Below are 18,795 nucleotides of genomic sequence, written 5' to 3'. Positions count from 1 at the left end.
TATGTGGGAGCTTAACTTGTCAGAACACTCAGTAATTGTCCATAATTGTGGGTTTTTTGTGTTTTACCTGACAGATTCTTTAATTAAATATCACACAGGGCCATTCACAGCATGATTGGTTTATAAAAAAATCTTTCCAGATCTCATTTTCTAAAGAAGCTTAGCATCTGGCCAGCTGTAGTGGGCACTTTTTTTTCAATTAATTTCTATACTTTCTCGGGTTTATTTTTTGCCAAAGCATACATAGAAAAGTATAGATATTCTGAATTCTGAATATGTCTTACCTTTAGAATTCGGTTCACTCTCAGCACTGGTTTGAATCCAAACACGACATACAGAAGATCAAATGGCACCGCAGATGCTGCATCAAGCTGTGGAACAACACCACGCTGTTTAGTGTTCCAATTAAACGAAACAGATGACATTATGTTTATGTACGTCTGATGTTCACACCAGGAGTCAGAGCAGTTTAACCTAAGTCAGTCTACATTAGGTTCAAATGTTTGGCTTGATGGCCCTAGAAGCTCTTTACCAACTCTCTACCAGTAAAAATACTTCCATTCATAAAGTGTCATATCAGTCCATTCTGAGGTTTATGTCTACAGATCAACAAAGTCAAGTTTATTCTATAAATAATGAAATTTTTGATGAAGGTGTGTTACCACTAGGCTTGATTAATAGGACAAATACAGAATAGTGAGGGTGTGAGCAGAAACCGGAGCAGTCATTCAGATCAGACATATTTAGCCTTTATTCAGTTTATAGTAGTCAAAATTATGGAATGATTGCTAATTGTTTGCTATGGGTTTCTTGCTTTATGAAATAAACCTTTGTGACTTGTTCTAGGGTTACTAGACAATTATTCTGTGTTCTACTCTACTGCAAAAATTGTAGCGAGTACTTGAATCCCATAGTGAATATAAAACAGAAACAAAGGAAGCACTGGGCTCTGGAGGTAAAGCTCCAGATGAATCTTTATTTCTTACTCCCCTACAGTGCATCCCCAGTTTCCCCAAAAAGCCTCCCTAGCCCACAGTGTACCCCCTTTTAAATGCCCTTACTCGCACTGCTTACCTTGACCATGCCCACTCAAACCTATATACTGAAACATTCCATGGTTTAAGTTTTTCTCCATGTTCATCCGTTTATTTTCAACAGGCATCTTTAATCAATGGCACCTTTGTCATCTCAATATTGTAGTGAACGTTTGGTGGTGACCTTCAGTGGAAAGATTTCACTAAAATCTGCCATAATTTGAGTAAAGTGTTTTTAAATTTACATGGCAATATTACAGCTGGGAATGCTTGCAGTGAAATAAGTGAACAGCACTGTGAAATTCATTTGTTCCATCAGTCCAATCCACTATATTGTTGAACACCAAAATTGATAGCTACAGATGATGTGACAATTATTCAAGTGGACAACAGGTAATGACAGCTGATTGTGGGAAAGCAAAACTTACAGCTATGTTTCAGTGCAGCCCAGGGTAGTGATAGTAGGTGGGGTGAGTAGGTGAGAGTATAGGCAAGCAAAATGGGAGATATCAGCATGAACATTTAACCAGTGGATATATTCGAAGTTTGAGGGTTTGCATTGTGAATGGGTGATTACTTTGACCTGAAGGCAGTTAAGCTCTAAAAGGGGGTGGAAATGGGATATCAGCTTTGCATCAAAAACCCTTTCCATCAGGCATTTATAATATATATTAACTATTAAATATTATTACTGCTTTTATTTTAGTTTTATATACACATTTTACATTGTATAAATAGTGGGGCCTCAATGCTTGAAATGAAATAAATTACATAACTGTAAATGCAGGAGCATTGTTAGATCCCAGCAACCAAGGCAACTAATGTAGGTCTTCTACTGAATAGCCTAAATCCACTTTGCAATAATTGTTGCCATAATCCCAAATCTTATCCTATTTGCACAGCCCGCACAAAGCCACCAGTCCGCACATCACGCACTGGCATATTTACTAGTAGACATTATTAGGTGGCGATATAGCCACCCAAATCACTTTTGTACTTATAAAGACTGCATGCATGATTAAAATAAAACAAACCAATGGCTGTAATAGCTATTTTATGGCAGTGCAAGGGTTAATCCTATCCTTGATTTGGTCAGTGACCACACACTGTGGTTACCCAATTAAATCATCCATGCCCTCCACAGCAGTCCGCAGCACCTCATGAATCAGAGACATCTCCAAGGGGTGCTGCAGCTGCCAACAATAAAAACGATCAAATGTTCTCCCTGCGCTGGGGACTTGCCAGGAAAACTTTTATATAGATGGTGGGTGGGAAGAGGTTAATCAATATCATACAATTTATGTTCAACAAATTTACGAAATTACAGATTTGATCATGGCAGTATTTTTTTAATATAAGTAAAACAGTGGAAGAAAAACAGCTTCATTCACCTTTTAACATGGTATACAGCAAAGCTAAGTACATGCCATTCTAGGTGCCTGTGGTTGGTCTGTTAGGACCCTAGTCATGCGCCTAAGTTCATGTTTCCAATAATAATTTCTTGTATTAACATCTTTCAACTCAAATACAGTCATATTTTAACACCATTTTGATATGAACGTTACCTTAAACTTTGTGGATTCATAATAGTGTTTACGTGTTTGTTTTTGCTCGACCTAGAAATAAAAGTAAGTTGTTATCAAGCCGCTGCACTTTACATATATAAGCACATTGACATTTCACAGCCAATAAAGTCAGTTTGCAAAATAATGAAGCCTAGTGCAATTACTTGGAGACAGAAAATGTAGCATGACACATCCGCTCTCATGATATCAGCCTTTATTACTGATTGCTTTTGACATTCGTTTAAGCTCGCCCACATATCCAACCTTATTCATTAAGGTTCTGCAGTGTATTAAGGTGGTTTTCTCAGAATAGTGTTCTTTCAATGTTACGCACCATCTGTTTACAAATTCTGGGCTTACTAAAATTTTAGTGTGCAATAGTGATACCCACCTAGCCATGCTGCCACAGCTATAGACACTTGCTAGCACAAGTTAACACTTAGAACATAACATATAGTGGTATAGTAGTATTCACCAAGTCAGTTTTGTAAGATTACACTCACAAGTCACAGGTGGTACTAAAAGCTGTATGCACACACTATGTGCGAAAAGCAGCAGTGGCTGTCAGATTTGCACTCTGTACAAATAAATTGATGGCACTGCTGTTTTTCACATGTAAGCACTCATCTGAGCGATAATATGTGAATAAAGCCTCCAACCCACTCTGGATGTAGACAGAGTGCGTCCAGGGTCACCATTTCTGTTGCGATCCACCCACACGCAACTGCAGTAATTACACCTGTGATCGCTTTAACACATGCTAGTGATTCAAACACAGAGCTCCACTTGACTGAAAGTTTGACAAGAACATAGGCTCATTTTATTGTAACCAGTGCCCCATTTAAAAAGGCACAGTTAAAGTTGTACATATAAATCTGTTAGAAAACATTTAGTAATTTGCAGATTACCACTCCTTGGGTGAGGTGACTACATTAGCTTTTTTTTTTCAGGGTAAGTACATTTTCTGCAAGTACAAACAACAATGTTCTGACCTTGCAAGAATTCTAGTATCTTTGTAACTTCTAGTATATATCTGTCCCCATAACATAGGAAGCATACACCAGTAGAATATTAGAAAATTTTCATTTTTCTGAATGTTTGTTTGATTTTGTAATGGTTAGTGGGGTAAGTTGATGCTTGTTTTCAACCATAGTGACAAGAAGATTTGAAGGATCAGGATGGAAAATATTTTCAGCATGAATTAAATTCTAACTATAAATGCAAAGCACAAAAGAATCCTGTTTAATACATCTGGGATTTAATTCAAGGAGTAAGTCTGGATGAAACTTTAAGGGCTTTCAAATTAAATGAGTTGACTTGATGATGTTAAAATTTAATGTTTTGAAGAATAATTTTTTGTTATTTCCATACAAACATTCAAACAAATTCTACTGGTGTATGGCTTCCTGATACAGCTAGCACATCTAAGGACTTGTAAGCTGCAATATATTATATTTTTGTTTTGGGGTTTAAATATGTAGTACTAGCCCTGCAGGAACCACTTGGTAAATTGGGTTCTCTGTTCTTCTGCCTCCACTCTGAGAACAACCTCAGGCCCGCTGACATGCCAGACTAAGCAAAGGGATACTGCACTGTTACTGGGAGCACAAATATACACTCACCAGCCACTTTATTAAGTATACCTGTTCAATTATGTGGTAATACAAATTGCGAATCAGCCAATCACATGGCAGTAACTCAGTGCATTTAGGCATCTAGATGACTTGCTGAAGTTCAAACTGAGCATCAGTATGGGGAATAAAGGGTATGTAAGTGACTTTGAACATGGCATACAAAATAGGACGGGAGCTGGAGAGACATATAATCTCACCTTTCCTTGTATATTGGTTTTATAGGTGCCACACCCCTATTTAATCAGAAAGATATAAAAACCCTAACAGAGAAAAAACTAATTGGGCTTTTAAAGCACCATACCATATGAAAGTATAAAGATGCACAACATGAAAACACTAAATAAAATAAAACATGTTATATTGTAATTTTATAAAAAAAACACGTGGTAAGAGAGACCAATTGGTCAGCCAAAATAGACACATGCATAATCAAGCAGAAAAAACATAGTATAAATCTATAGGTAACAAAAGGGGGGGAAAGGCTCTGGCCCGGGATGCAAAGGTGTCACGAGCAAGAGTCGAAGAGCCCCAACAATACCATCAGATATATAGATCGTCAATAGGCAAATGTATTTCTATAAAGTTGAATTATTGATCCAGAAATCCGACGTGAGATAAGACCCACTTCCTCAGGGAATTTAGGAAAACAAAATAACAGTACTGATGATAATGCTCTGTACAATACTAACACCTGATGTAGATGAAGATCAATATTGGTAGAAAATACAAAAAAGCCTCACACTACACTGGGGCTCTTGTTTTGGCAGATTTTGCCCTCTTTTTGTCCATTGCCGGAACTTCTGCTCTTTTACCATCTGAATATTGCTAAGCTTGGGTTTCATCATTGAATTTTGATGATTGGTTACTGCAGCGTTGCACAATTGGAACGAACATTGGTTTGGCTTTCTGCTGTTTATCTGACCAGAAGTATCTGACCAGAGGTACTCTTGGACTAATGGTTCCCTAATAGGACCAGAGGTACTCCTGGACTGTTGGTTACCCCCCCCCCCCCCGATTTCTGTTGAATAAGGCCTTTTTGTAATTTTCTACCAATATTGATCTTCATCTACATCAGGTGTTACAATTGTACAGAGCATCATCATCGGCACTGTTTCCTGCACTGATTCCTGCATCCCCACTGGCTGAACAAAAATAAACTGACAGTGTGTACCCAGATTAGGATTCATAGACTGAAATGTTCACATGATTTATGATTACCAGATGCTAAAAATACCTGGAGAAATCACCAGGCAGTCAGACAGTACTGGCCTACATAAATCTGAAGGCACCAGTCCTTATTAATTTAAAGCAACCAACCGGAATTAACTTTATTGAGTGGAGACCAATACAGGATGAATTCTGACTGGTTGCTTTGGGTAAAGTTCCTAGCTGAATAAGGTAGCTGGATTGAGTTAGAAAAAGTGTCTAAAAAATTATAGCAACAGTCAGGTGAAAATAGTGACTCTTGTAGTGCAGTTAAAAAATACCTTTTGCGCCCGTCAAGGCTGCCCTTCATCACCTTTAATTTTTGCACTGGCGATTAAACCTCCTGCTATTGCCATACGCTCTCATTCGGATATCAGGGGGATTCTTTGTGGTCAGCAGGAGCACAAATTTGCTTTTTTGCTGATGTACTTTTATATGTCTCGGCCCCTCATATAATCTTACCGAACCTTTATTATGTAAGTTTTCATGCCTTTTTGGTCTCATCTTAAATTCTCATAAAAGAACAGCCTTTAATATTAATTTAGCCAAATCAAAGTGAGTACTATTCGGGCTAACTTTGACTTCCAATGGGACACTTTACCAGGCAAATTATCTATCACTTTTCAAAAAACCTAAAGAAGATCTTCATAGATGGATCAAGTACCCATTATCTTGGTTTGGAAGAATCAACTCAGTCAAAATAACTTTATTGCCCAGGCTACTTTATTATTTTAGGACCCTACCAGTGGCAGTTCCTAGAAAAGATCTACCTAATTTACAATCTGAGGTTCTATGATTTGTGTGGGGCAACAAACGCAGTTGGATAAATAAACTAACACTGTATTCCCCAACCCCAAGTGGTGGTTTGGGCCTCCCCAACCTTCAGGCCTATTTCAATGCTGCTCAAATACCCAATTGGCTTATACTTCTGCCAAAGGACCCACACCTTTGTGGGTTTCTATTGAAGCCCCTTCCTGCCATCTTATTGTTATTGGATCTCTAATGTGGCTTCCCAATCGACTGCGTCCCCCTATCCTTTGTCCCACTGTATCATATTCTTTGGCCGTCTGGGGCAAACATCAGACCCACAAATCTCTATCTTCACCCCACACTCCCTTAGCTCCTGTCTTATGCCACCCAGAGGTCACCCCTGGACTTTTACCGAAACAGTTCCAGTGGTGAATCATCAAAGGCCTCCTAGGAATAGGGGACTTTCTTAATAGTGATAAACCATACACATTGCAATACTACCGTGAAAAATTGCAATTACCCTCCACTGAAATGTTTAATTGAAACCAAATAATATCTTTTGTGCAAGCCAAACTTAAAGCGATTATGGGACCACTAACTCTTACCACCTTTGAAATATCCTGTCAAACAAGAGATTTGATGAAAGGACGTATATCTACATTATATGCTTCCCACACTGACCCAAGCTGTAAATTCCAATATATGTTTCTTTGGGAAAAAGATATGAATCTCTCCCTTGAATTAGATGAATGGCAGGACACTGCCAATGCTTTATCTAAAATATCTATTAATACTGCATTAATAGAATCCAATTACAAAACGTTACTGAGATGGTACATGGTTCCCACAAGAATTGCAAAAATGCATCCCTCTGCTTCTGGCACTGTGGCCATCTGGATACAATGTACCATATCAGGTGGCAATGTCCTAAAGTATCTAGATTGCGGATCAGAGTGTTTAACCGTATTTGTTCAGTGACAGAAGTGCATGTACATAGGTCCCCTGAGCTAGTTTTATTCAAAAAATGACCTCCAGTAGTCGTAAAGAAATCCGGAAAGCTAATCCTATACAGTATATGGTCTTAGCAGCTAGGATCACCATTGTGAAGCATTGGAAGCAGCATGTGATACCACTTGACTATGTCAAATATACATTGAATTGGATTATGGTAAATGACAGGCTCACCTGTACCCTCCAAAACATCACAAAATTTGAAAAGATGTGGGATCCATGGATTAAATGCCAGTCCATAGACTATTATAGATATTTTTTTCTTTCTTTCTTTCTATTACTTTTACTTACTCTATACTCACACTTGTTCTCTCTCATTCCTTAATGAAGTTATACTCTCAGGTATTTAGAATGGGCCTATTAGGCTGTTATATTTATTGTTTGTGCTTAAGGTAAGTTCGCCTTATGATACAACACTCCCATTATACCCAGTTTTAATTGTCAAATCCATAGGTATATATGTTTTTCACCTGTTCTACTTGAGGTTTGATCTCTACTATATTCACTGTGGAGAATTCATGTATCTCATTCTCTCACGTACCTAAGAAATGTTCCTACCTTTATACTGTTACTTTTGTCTATCTGACAACATTTATTAAAAAACAATTGAATGTAAAAAATTGCTTTTGGAATCAGCTTGACTGCTACAGGTCACATTGAACCTAGCACTACTTTCTTCCAAATATATAAATCTTCAGTCTCTACATATTTGTGCTTTTTAGTTTAAATTAATTAGTAGAGAACACATTGTTCTCTTTTTTTTGTGTCCCATGTATTCTTAAACTGGAAAAGCGTATTCTTAGACCAGAAAAACAGCCTCCATGGCAAACTAATCTAAGTAATATTGAGTTGTATTCAACATCTGTGTCATATTAAAGAGTTATGCTGCCTGATGGTGCCAGGTCAGCAAGTGGCCATACTGCCTGCACAGACTGAGTCTAAGGAGGTATTTCATTATTAGGATCAGCTTTAAAAACAGAGTGCTTGATTGATACTTACCACTATGTCCCCTCCTTTTATATATTGTAGACGTGGCTGAAATACAAGTATATCCAGAAGGTAACACACATCACATGTGTAATCAACAAGCATCCAGTAAAAGATGTTGTCAGAAGTTTGAAGAGGAAACACAATTCGCAATGGAATGAACCAGCAGTTCCAGTTGAAGGCAATAGAAACAACAAGTAGCCAAAACAGATAGAAGGGATCTAAAAGAAAGACGATATATAAAGGTAGTACACGATTTACTATTAAGGTATAACGTCACCCACAAAAGCTTTCTCACCCACCTCTGAGGAGTAAAATGATGGTCTTCCAGCAAAAGTCTCGGTATACATACATTTTTACATTTTGTATTTTATACTAAGCATTTGCAAAACATATACTAACACATACTGTACTTACCTTAAAGTGCTTGTAAACCTCAATACATGAAATAATGAACAAAGCATATCCCTCTATAGTGTGTGCTTGTCTCAATCCAGAGCACTAAGTGTAATTTCTGTCTGCTGTCTCATTTCTCTACTATCAGCATCAGTGGTGTATTTTGTTTTTGTGCTGACCTAGGTAACACAAAAATTGAGGAGAGAGAGAGAGAGAGAGAGAGAGAGAGAGAGAGAGAGAGAAAGAGAGAGATTCCACCAGTACTCACCTTCAGGATAGAAGCAGCCAGCCATCCCCGAAGACATGGTCAGGAAAGCCCAGTGTCTTCCTTGTGTGGGAATGAGAGCCAGCCTCTACCTACACCCTCTAGCAGCCTGCAGCCTCTCTCGGATCCAATCGCAGAGCTCAGGCAGTTCCTCACCTGGTCCCCATTCTCTGTCACCTGCCACATGCGTCCCTCCCTCCGAGGGCAGTGCCTCCCCCCTGAAAAATGCCTTGTTTGCCTCAGGATAAATCAGGGGCCGACTGACAACTCATGGGGCCCCTGGGCAATAGGGGATCATGGGGCCCCTGTGTCTTTGCCCAAACTCCAAAAAGCCTATGAAAAAGGTACCAGGGACATCTCATGGGGCCCCCTACTGACCCTTGGCCCTCGGGAAGTGCCCGAGTTTCCAAATGGTCAGTCTGCCCCTGCGGTAAATACACCCCTGAGTAGCATGAGTCACTTCTGACAAGTTTCCCTGACACCAAGAAGCACCAAGAGAATAATTGTGACAGAGGAGGGAGCTGCAGCAGATTGACAGCTTCAGCTCGGTTCCTGTGTGCTGTGTGAAGGGGGGGTGGTCCCTTCCCTTCCCTCCAATCAGCTTTCAGAGCTCTCCTATCTGATGTAACTTTAGCAACCTGTCCCCTACTTTTCAGAGCTGGGAGATCCTGTGCAAATTTTGCACTTTGAATGGCTGTAGGGGAAATATGGCTTTAGATATACAAGTACAACTTATGTAGGAGGATTTGTTTCATCTCTGCTTTTCACCCAAGGCCAGTCACTTCCCTGGGTATATGTGAGGGTTTACAACCACTTTATTTCAAATCTGTGTTTTTTTTCAAGCAGAACAATGCAACACATTTGTCTTAATTAATCCGTTTCCAGCAGCACATATTCACTTTTCCTTTGCTCCCCCACTGCTCTGACCAGCTGCTGGGAGTGAGGAAAAGTAGTCATGTCTATGCTCTCAGTTGATTTAGTAGGACATTCCACAGCAATGGGCGTTGTCCAGTACCAATGCAATTACCCCCACTCTACAACTTCTCTTTAAGACCCACCAAGAAAATGATTATCAATGCCTTGAACTCATTTTCAATTTTTTTTTTAATTAGCACATGTAAAAAGCATATTTATAATAATCATTTTAAGTAAAATACCAGTTTTGTAGCCTGTGAATATCAGTGTACCTGTATAGCCATCGATGGACTCCGGTATCTTGAACTTATTAAGAATTTTTTTTAATGGCCGCTTCTTGAACTTGCAGCAGAGCATGTCACAATAATGTTCCTCTTCTGTTTCTGGTTTGGGTTCTTTCTCAACATCTTTTTCTTTCTCTCCTTTGTCGTCTTCTTTGGGTGGTGGTGGTGGTGGTGGAGGCGGCGGTGGAGGGGGTTTCTTCTTCTCTGGAGCTATATATAATATAAACATCATGACTGTACATGTCAACAATATAACAGGCAGACATATTTTGGGTTAGGCTTTGCTTGACCACTTATGGTTCAAAGCTGCTTGTACCTTTAAACGTTCACATTTCTTTTATTCTCAGACTTTTACAAACAATATTTATAACTGCTAACATGTTTAAAGATTTCGTTTTTGTAGTAGTTTGAAATAAGGACCAACATTGATTGTATATTTGGAGCTGGCGGTAACAGGCTTTGGAAATACTGGAGTGGTTGTCTTATAAGGTACTCACCAGCCACTTTATTAGGTATACCTAATATACTAAAGGGGGATGGCTACTCTTAAGAGCTGTATTTCCTAAACCCTCCCTCCAATGTGGATGTGTATACCCTCAAATTAAACCTGAGAGTGTGTACTTTCAGCCCATATCCTTTGTATAATTATAGATTTAATATGTTTTGGTAAATACCTGAAAAAAATCTAAAATTGTGCCTGTGTCCAAATACTATATATATCGACCTAAGTGTAAGTACTGGGGACTTTAGCTCCAATTTAAAGGATAAGTTTACCTTTGTGAACATGTTACACCCATATTTAGAGTGTGACATTTAACATGTTCAGCATCTGCCTCTTTTCCCCCTGACCCCCCCCCCCTCCCGATGACAGTGGTCCGGTGATACTTTTCCTGCACCCGCTGTCACAATTCAAATAGAACATGGCCATGCTCCACTCACACAGCCTCATCATTCATTCACAGAGTTTTGTGAATGATCAGACTACAAGTATGTGATCCATTGCGGCTGACTGCTTGCAGATATCAATTAACTACCAGGGCGTTGATAGGCATTTTGGTAGTTTATTGATCTTTGTGTCATTCAGTAACTGTCTGCCCATATCAGAGGTAGGGGCAGACAGCTGCACTGACAGTCTGCAGGAGCCTGACACTGCACCTGTAACAGCAGAAAAATGTGCATTGATGCTTGCAGTGCCGTATTTTCTTAATCTCTTTTCACCAAAGGTATGCGCATATGCAGTCTTTTGGTGGGTGGGCTTTAAGGCCGAGAAAGTGCTCCCTGTGTGCTCCCAGCTCAGTTACTGGTGGGGATCGGAAAGCTCCTGATGCATACTTCTGATTGGGAGCTTTTCGATCATGTGACAGCTGTGACAGCCACTCACAATGGTCACATGACCAGAAGGCCCATCTCCACCACCTGGCATTAAGAAGCTCTTAAAGGGCCATGAGGTGGTGACGGAAAGGAGTCAACGGCACCCCAATGCATCCTACAAACACAGATGCATTGCAGTGCACCACAACACATAGTAATGCACTAATGCAGTGCATGAATATTCAGATAGATACATTTTAATGCACAGCATTACATTCGTTAAAGCACATGTCTTAACATGTCACAAACATGTAAATACAGATTAATGGGTTGTTCATTTCTCAAAATACAAACTATGGTTTATAAATCCAATTCCCAGGGTTCAATACACATTAAGAGTTGGGAAGTGGGATTATCTCAGACACCCATAATCTAATTCCCTAGCAGTAAAATAATCATATGACATTAACTAATCACATAGAAGTGGAATGGATTTGGTTAAATACATTGCACTGTGTAGAAGTGAAACAGGTATTTATTGGGGGTTAGTTACTAAAGCTAGAGAATGCACAGTCTGATGCAACTTCCAGGTTTTATTGCCAAAGCTTAATTGAACATGCTGAAGGTAGAATCTGCACCAGATTAGTTTTGCACCAGCCTTAGTAAATCCCCCCCCACCCCCCAATTACGTACTGTCTGTGGAGTACTCATTAAAGATCTTTTGTACAATACTTTCTATGGAAAATACCATAGATAAGAATGTATTATATATTTTTCTTTGCGTTTTTACCATATACTAGTCTTACAACCACAGTCAAATACAAGATTGAACCATATAGGTCTTTAATATAGATGTTGCATAGGACTGCAGTTGTAGCAGACTGTCCATTTACTCACCATGCTCAGATGTAGAAACAAGCCCCTTAAACTTATTCCTGTTCCAATGACAACTCCAAATTTTCCTCACTGGGACAAATAGGTAATATCTAGTGTGTGTATTATTAAAGTGCAAATAGTTAGTTAATAATAAAATGCAGCACCTCATAGCAACCAATTGTTTCTACAATAAACTGAAATTTGATAGGATGTTATGAACTTTTGCTTTTTGTACTGGTCTATTATCATTAAACTCATAACTGTACGTTCAGACAGTCTAGAACCAAGATCTCTAGACTTACTTGTGGTGGGGCTTCCTTCAGCTGAAGAGATGTCTCCCTCGGCCAGCTTCTCCTTGTAATGACTGGTTCTCTCTCGCATGCGTTTAATGAGCTCATGAATGTGGGCTTCAGCATTTTCATTGTTTATGATGGAGTCCTCTTGTCTCAAACCTCTGTTGAATTAAAATGATAGATACAATGCTGAACAAACTTTTTTAAAATGATGCTTAGAGGGTAACAGTCTTACCGGTACATATGTGCCTTGATATCATAAGGAAAGAGACAACAGTCTGACAAGGGTATACCAGAGGGAAGCTTGGACCAATGTAAGTATGCACAGTATTTTCCATACCATGTGGGATCCCTTCAGAAGTTGGAAATCCCTGTAGTAGGCACAGTTTCTACAGTGATCTCTACTATCGTCTGGGTCCTGTATCACAAATAAACACCATGCAGGTAACATTTTACAGTTTCTCAAATAATGCAAACCATTATATGATTGGAAGAGGTGAAAAGGCAGGGTGATGAGATTACGATCTCCATCCTTTCCAGTCAGAAAACACACTGTGAAAATGCAAAGTGTTACCAGAATGGCACTTGTGCTGAGCGGGCAACCTCCTGTGTTTACTACACAGCAGTGCAGCCACTCAGCACTGGACCCTGAAGCTACTGGAAATCATTGTAGTAGTGGTGCCTACTACAGTGACTTCCAGCTTCTAGAGGGATCCCGCAGATATGGAACATACATACTTACATTGGTCTAAACTGGACCAATGTAACTATTCAAAAATTGCCATACCTGTAATTCAGATTTTTGGAAGAAAGTATATTTTTTAGCAAGCTACAAACTATTGATGTGATGGTTTGTCAGATCTATATAAATGATTTACTATGCATACTTTATGTAGGGTATTTATAATGTTGTATAATAATATTTTAAAGTAATTGCAGGAAGATATAAAATAGACCCATCTAATCCACTTATCCTAAAGGCTGAACAAATACAATACATAAATTTGAGATTTTTGGGAAATGCACTAAAGTCAATAGGTATGGCAACTTAAGGTAGTGTTTGCTAGTTTTTTGGGGCACAATAGACATTATATGGCTTCTGAGGGTTCAGCTGTCAAAGGTTCAACTGTCATTCTGTTCTACCCCTTGGAGAGAAGAGGGACAATATGCAGCACACAGTTGAAAAACTACCAGGGCTAGGGCTTACTTTGCACAGGTTGCAAACATTGCTTCAGCAACAGAGAGAAGGGAAAGTATGCATAGCAAACACAGATTGAGCCAATAAAGTAAGAGCTGAGATGGGACCTCAGAAGCTGTGGCCAATGAAGCAGTGCTCCATCATGGCAACTGTTTGCATTGCACAGGCTTAGCCATAGACCACTATGCACTCTGCACACCGGCAATAGTATTCAGAGAATACAGACATGGGCTACCAGGTAGAAAGCAAAAAAATCTTTTATACAATGTATTTAGAAAGCTGATAACCCATGCATTTAAAATAGCATGACATGTTCTTTGCAAAGGTGAATTTGTCCTTTTATATAATTTATAAATAAATAAACTTTCTATGCTTTGTACCAGAAACATAATTTTGGTGTCATGATAAAGGAGACACATACAAAAGGAATTAGCCCTTTATGTTTTTAGTAACATTTGTTGTTTTAAAATAACTTGAGAAAATAGAAAAAAGATTTACAATTTCTAAATTAACTCTTTTTTTGCCTTTAACATATATAGAGAATTAAATAGCTTTGGAAGACAAGACCACCAAAAAATGAGTCCTGTTTTAACAAAGATGCAGAAAAGACCACTTAGGTTTGCCTTAATTAGAAATGCCTAGAGTTTGCCTGTTTTCGTGGTGAAGCTGTATTTGAGGAGTGCTAACAGATTTTGAGCCCCTTTCCTCCCATCATAATGCCTAACTGAGGTCCATAATTGAGCATAAATCATACTCCAAGTAGGTAAGTAACAATAAGTTGCTGGGAGGAAAATTTGTTCTGTGGAGGCTGTGAAGGAGAGACTGTGAAAGACGTTGAGGCTACCATGTGAGTGTCAGCCCTTCCTGGAGGTGACATAGTCTAACACTTTTGACATCCAGAGAAAGTATTTATTAAAGACTTTGTTAAGAACCAATGCCATATTGCTACACATGATGAAACCAGACACTAGCAACATTGTGACTATTCAAGGTTGGGCTTAGTCCAGTGATCATGGCCCTTTACGCTGCATTGAAAAGTCGTTAGTACAATTTCTACAGAAAGAACATAAAGAAAGGAATCAGATGACTGTGTCATATTACAATAAAATGGTTAATTTCCTACATTGAGAAAAAAGATGATGTTCCTCTCCCCTCGGATGGTGGGGAAGAGAGCGTTATGGCTCAGAACTCAAAGAAGAAGAGAAAGTATGGCTGAGAATTCCAGGAAAAAGATGATGTATGGCTGAGAATTCTAAGAAGAAGATGAGATAGGAGATCTCTGGAACTATGCAGAGGCCAGTAAGTAATGCTACTGATGTCTGCAGAAATTGGGGTATAGTCTCTGACATCCCCATTTCTATAAAACCATACCAAATCCAGTTATAGATAAAACATAATTGTACCATTATCAATGAAGAAAATGTGATTACATTAAATGGATAAAACTGATTTTTCAAACATCTGCTCAAGTACAGTGGATGGAAATATAATGTATTTTTTAATACAGGAGTGACCTCAGTAACAATATACTCTTGTAACAAATAAAGTGTGAATAATGTTCACCATAAATGTCAGCTTGGGATAAAATAATGTAATAATAACCATTTGTACAGATGCACAGATGTTACCACACCAATTTCCGTAAGTGTTGCGTACTGCATTTCTTGCTCCAGCTTGTCATTTTACCAGTTACAAATCATAGTGAACGGCAATTGTTCCCTTTGTGAATATCTGACGAATTGGCTGTGACTAGATGTCTGTCATTGTTATAGCTTTACAATGAGAGTGGGACACACACTGTACTGGAGCTGAAAAGAAATACAGCCACTGTGAAGGACTTTATACATGTAGAATAATAACAGCATTCTAAATGCTCCAAAGGAATAATGTCTGTTCGGGTTGATAGAAATCACAGTCATTTTTGTACGTGCCATAGAAAAGTTGCCTGCTGGCTTCGATTTTTGTGATGTCACAAGCCTATTCCTCTCATAGGCCAAGTTACCAGATTGCTCAAGGGCTTAAAAGACCACCATGACAAAAACTATGCAAAAAATATAATTTACAAATATTAATTTGAGAGTTGCTCACACATGTGAAAAATTTAAGTATTTAACATCTTTTACAGATGTTTAATGTACATCTCTTTAAAAACTTCCCCCATACACCACTCTACTACACCTATTTTGTTTTTTTTATATACAGGTAAAACTCAAAAAATTAGAATATTGTGCAAAAGTTCATTTATTTCAGTAATGCAACTTAAAAGGTGAAACTAATATATGAGATAGACTCATTACATGCAAAGCAAGATAGTTCAAGTCATGATTTGTCATAATTGTGATGATTATGGCTTACAGCTCATGAAAACCCCAAATCCACAATCTCAGAAAATTAGAATATTATATGCAATCAATAAAACAAGGATTGTACATAGAACAATATCGGACCTCTGAAAAGTATAAGCATGCATATGTACTCAGTACTTGGTTTGGGCCCCTTTTGCAGCAATTACTGCCTCAATGCAGCGTGGCATGGAAGCTATCAGCCTGTGGCACTGCTGAGGTGTTATGGAAGACCAGGATGCTTCAATAGCGGCCTTCAGCTCTTCTGCATTGATCGGTCTAATGTCTCTCAACTTTCTCTTGGCAATACCCAATAGATTCTCTTTGGGGTTCAGGTCAGGCAAGTTTTCTGGCCAGTCAAGCACAGTAATCCCACGGTCATTGAACCAGGTTTTGGTGCTTTTGGCGGTATGGGCAGGTGCCAAGTCCTGCTGGAAAATGAAGTCAGCATCCCCATAAAGCTCGTCTGCGGAAGGAAGCATGAAGTGCTCCAAAATCTCCTGGTAGACGGCTGCGTTGACCCTGGACTTAATGAAGCACAGCGGACCAACAGCAGCAGATGACATGGCTCCCCAAATCAGCACAGACTATGGAAACTTCACACTGGACTTCAAGCATCTTGCAGTGTGTGCCACTCCATTCTTCCTCCATACTCTGGGTCCTTGGTTTCCAAATGAGATGCAAAAGTTGCTCTCATCAGAAAAGAGGACTTTGGACCACTGAGCAACAGACCAGGTCTGTTTTTCTTTAGCCCAGGTAAGACGTTTCTGACGTTGTTTGTTTTTCAGGAACTGCTTGACAAGAGGAATACGACATTTGAAGCCCATGTCCAGGATCGGGCTGTGTGTGGTGGCTCTTGATGCACTGACTCCAGCCTCAGTCCACTCCTTGTGAAAGTCCCCAACACTTTTGAATGGCCTTTTCCTGACAATCCTCTCCAGGCTGCGGTCATCCCTGCTGCTTGTGCACCTTTTTCTTCCACACTTTTCCCTTCCACATAACTTTCTATTAATGTGCTTTGATACAGCACTTTGGGAACATCCAACTTCTTTTGCAATTACCTTTTGAGGCTTTCCCTCCTTATGGAGGGTGTCAATGATGGTTTTCTGCACAACTGTCAGGTCAGCAGTCTTTCCCATGATTGTGATTCCTACTGAACCAGACTGAGAGACCATTTGAAGGCTCAGGAATCCTTTGCAGGTGTTATGGCTTAATTAGCTGATTAGAGTGGGACACTTTGAGCCGAGAATATTGCACCTTTTCACAATATTCTAATTTTCTGAGATTGTGGATTTGGGGTTTTTATGAGCTGTAAGCCATAATCATCACAATTATGGCAAATCACAGCTTGAACTATCTTGCTTTGCATGTAATGAGTCTATATCATATATTAGTTTTACATTTTAAGTTGCATTACTGAAATAAATGAACTTTTGCACGATATTCAAATTTTTTGAGTTTCACCTGTATATATATATATATATATATATATATATATATATATATATATATATTCTGCTTATACATATCTTGAATCCAGCAGTCTCCAGGCTGGTTCTGTGCTGTTTTAAGGTCTTTCCTATCCTGTGATAGGCAGTCTTCAAGACTACAGAGAACAACACCGAAGTTATGATGCCAGTGCTGCTTTCTGCAGTATAGTTCTGTGATCCCAGGCCAACATGGTGATAGTTTTCATTAATTTTATGTCTTGAGTAAGGGGAAGTTTCTCCAATGGGTAAAAAGACTGCAAATTAAAACATTTTATTCCTTCTCAACTCCAAGTTCAAAAACAATTTGGCAGGAGCTGCACTTACAACTTTTTTTAAATCTGTGGGGTCCATTTAGAAAGCAGAAACATTTACTACAGGTGAATATTCCCAATGCATGTTTTTAAAATGACAGTGATTTATTCCCCACCAATGAAATTTGAAGAAAATCAAAATGATTTTCAAAAAACATTGTCCATAAATTATAACAAAAAAATGCAGCTTTTATAGAAATACTTATCTTCTCCTTAGCACTGTCCCGTAGCAACTAATTGTGAAAATTTAAAAATTGATCTGGTTCATTTGGAGTAAGTAACTTCAATCTGGTTGCCTTTGTTGTACTTAAAGTGGAACTCCAGGAAAGAGTTATAAACATATAAAAATAGATAGAGACTACACCACTAAGCTAAAAACAAATATTTTTATTGCTGTTTCCCTGTTAGGAAATTGTTAAATTAACAACCACGTCCAATATTTACTAGAGAGAACTTTTCACTTTTCTGCATTTTTCTTCTTTTTATTGATTTATTGATATGCTTAATTTTTGTATGTTTGTTTTTGGTCCTTAACCCAGTGTTTTGCTGGATCTATTATACAGTTTATTATGCTTGCTGGTCACTGAAAGTAGCTTTCCTTTTCCTTGAGTTGAAAACAATACAAGTGAAATCTAGGCAAAACTAAAATGAACACCTAATGCAGAGTTTATATACTGTACATATATGTTTTGTGTTTTTCCTGCCATAGGCTTGCAACTCTGTAGAGCCAACCTTGTGATTTTCACACATCTTGTACATTGGTAGGTTACACACGTTGTCTAATTCAGGCCAGCTTGACATCTACACGTATGTGTTGTAATGCACATTGACATGTGTTGGACACATGCCTCCTTGCACCCTTTATGTGTGTTTGGGGGTGCAACAACTCATTTTTAATGGGTCCAAAATGGACACATAAGCAGTAAA

At 38.7% G+C, this 18,795-nt stretch overlaps 1 protein-coding gene across 1 annotated transcript in view; it reads right to left on the bottom strand.

Moving 5' to 3' along the window:
* CNGB3 (cyclic nucleotide gated channel subunit beta 3) overlaps nt 1-18,795 on the bottom strand; it is a 209,217-nt gene that overhangs the window by 116,327 nt on the left and 74,095 nt on the right. Inside the window, exons 5-9 of the mRNA XM_089679736.1 lie at nt 12,537-12,688; nt 10,036-10,257; nt 8,200-8,408; nt 2,600-2,650; nt 285-371 (exon numbers count right to left, since the gene is read on the bottom strand). Coding sequence (XP_089535862.1) covers nt 285-371; nt 2,600-2,650; nt 8,200-8,408; nt 10,036-10,257; nt 12,537-12,688 — 721 coding nt within the window. The remainder of the gene's footprint in view (nt 1-284; nt 372-2,599; nt 2,651-8,199; nt 8,409-10,035; nt 10,258-12,536; nt 12,689-18,795) is intronic.

Source organism: Staurois parvus, unplaced genomic scaffold (genome assembly GCF_062004578.1).
Source record: "Staurois parvus isolate SC_StPar_1 unplaced genomic scaffold, SC_StPar_1.0 ptg000230l, whole genome shotgun sequence".
In the NCBI taxonomy this organism is placed as follows: Eukaryota; Metazoa; Chordata; class Amphibia; order Anura; family Ranidae; genus Staurois; species Staurois parvus.
The sequence above is the reverse complement of the archived record's forward strand: the minus strand, read 5'-3'. Positions and strand labels throughout refer to the sequence as shown.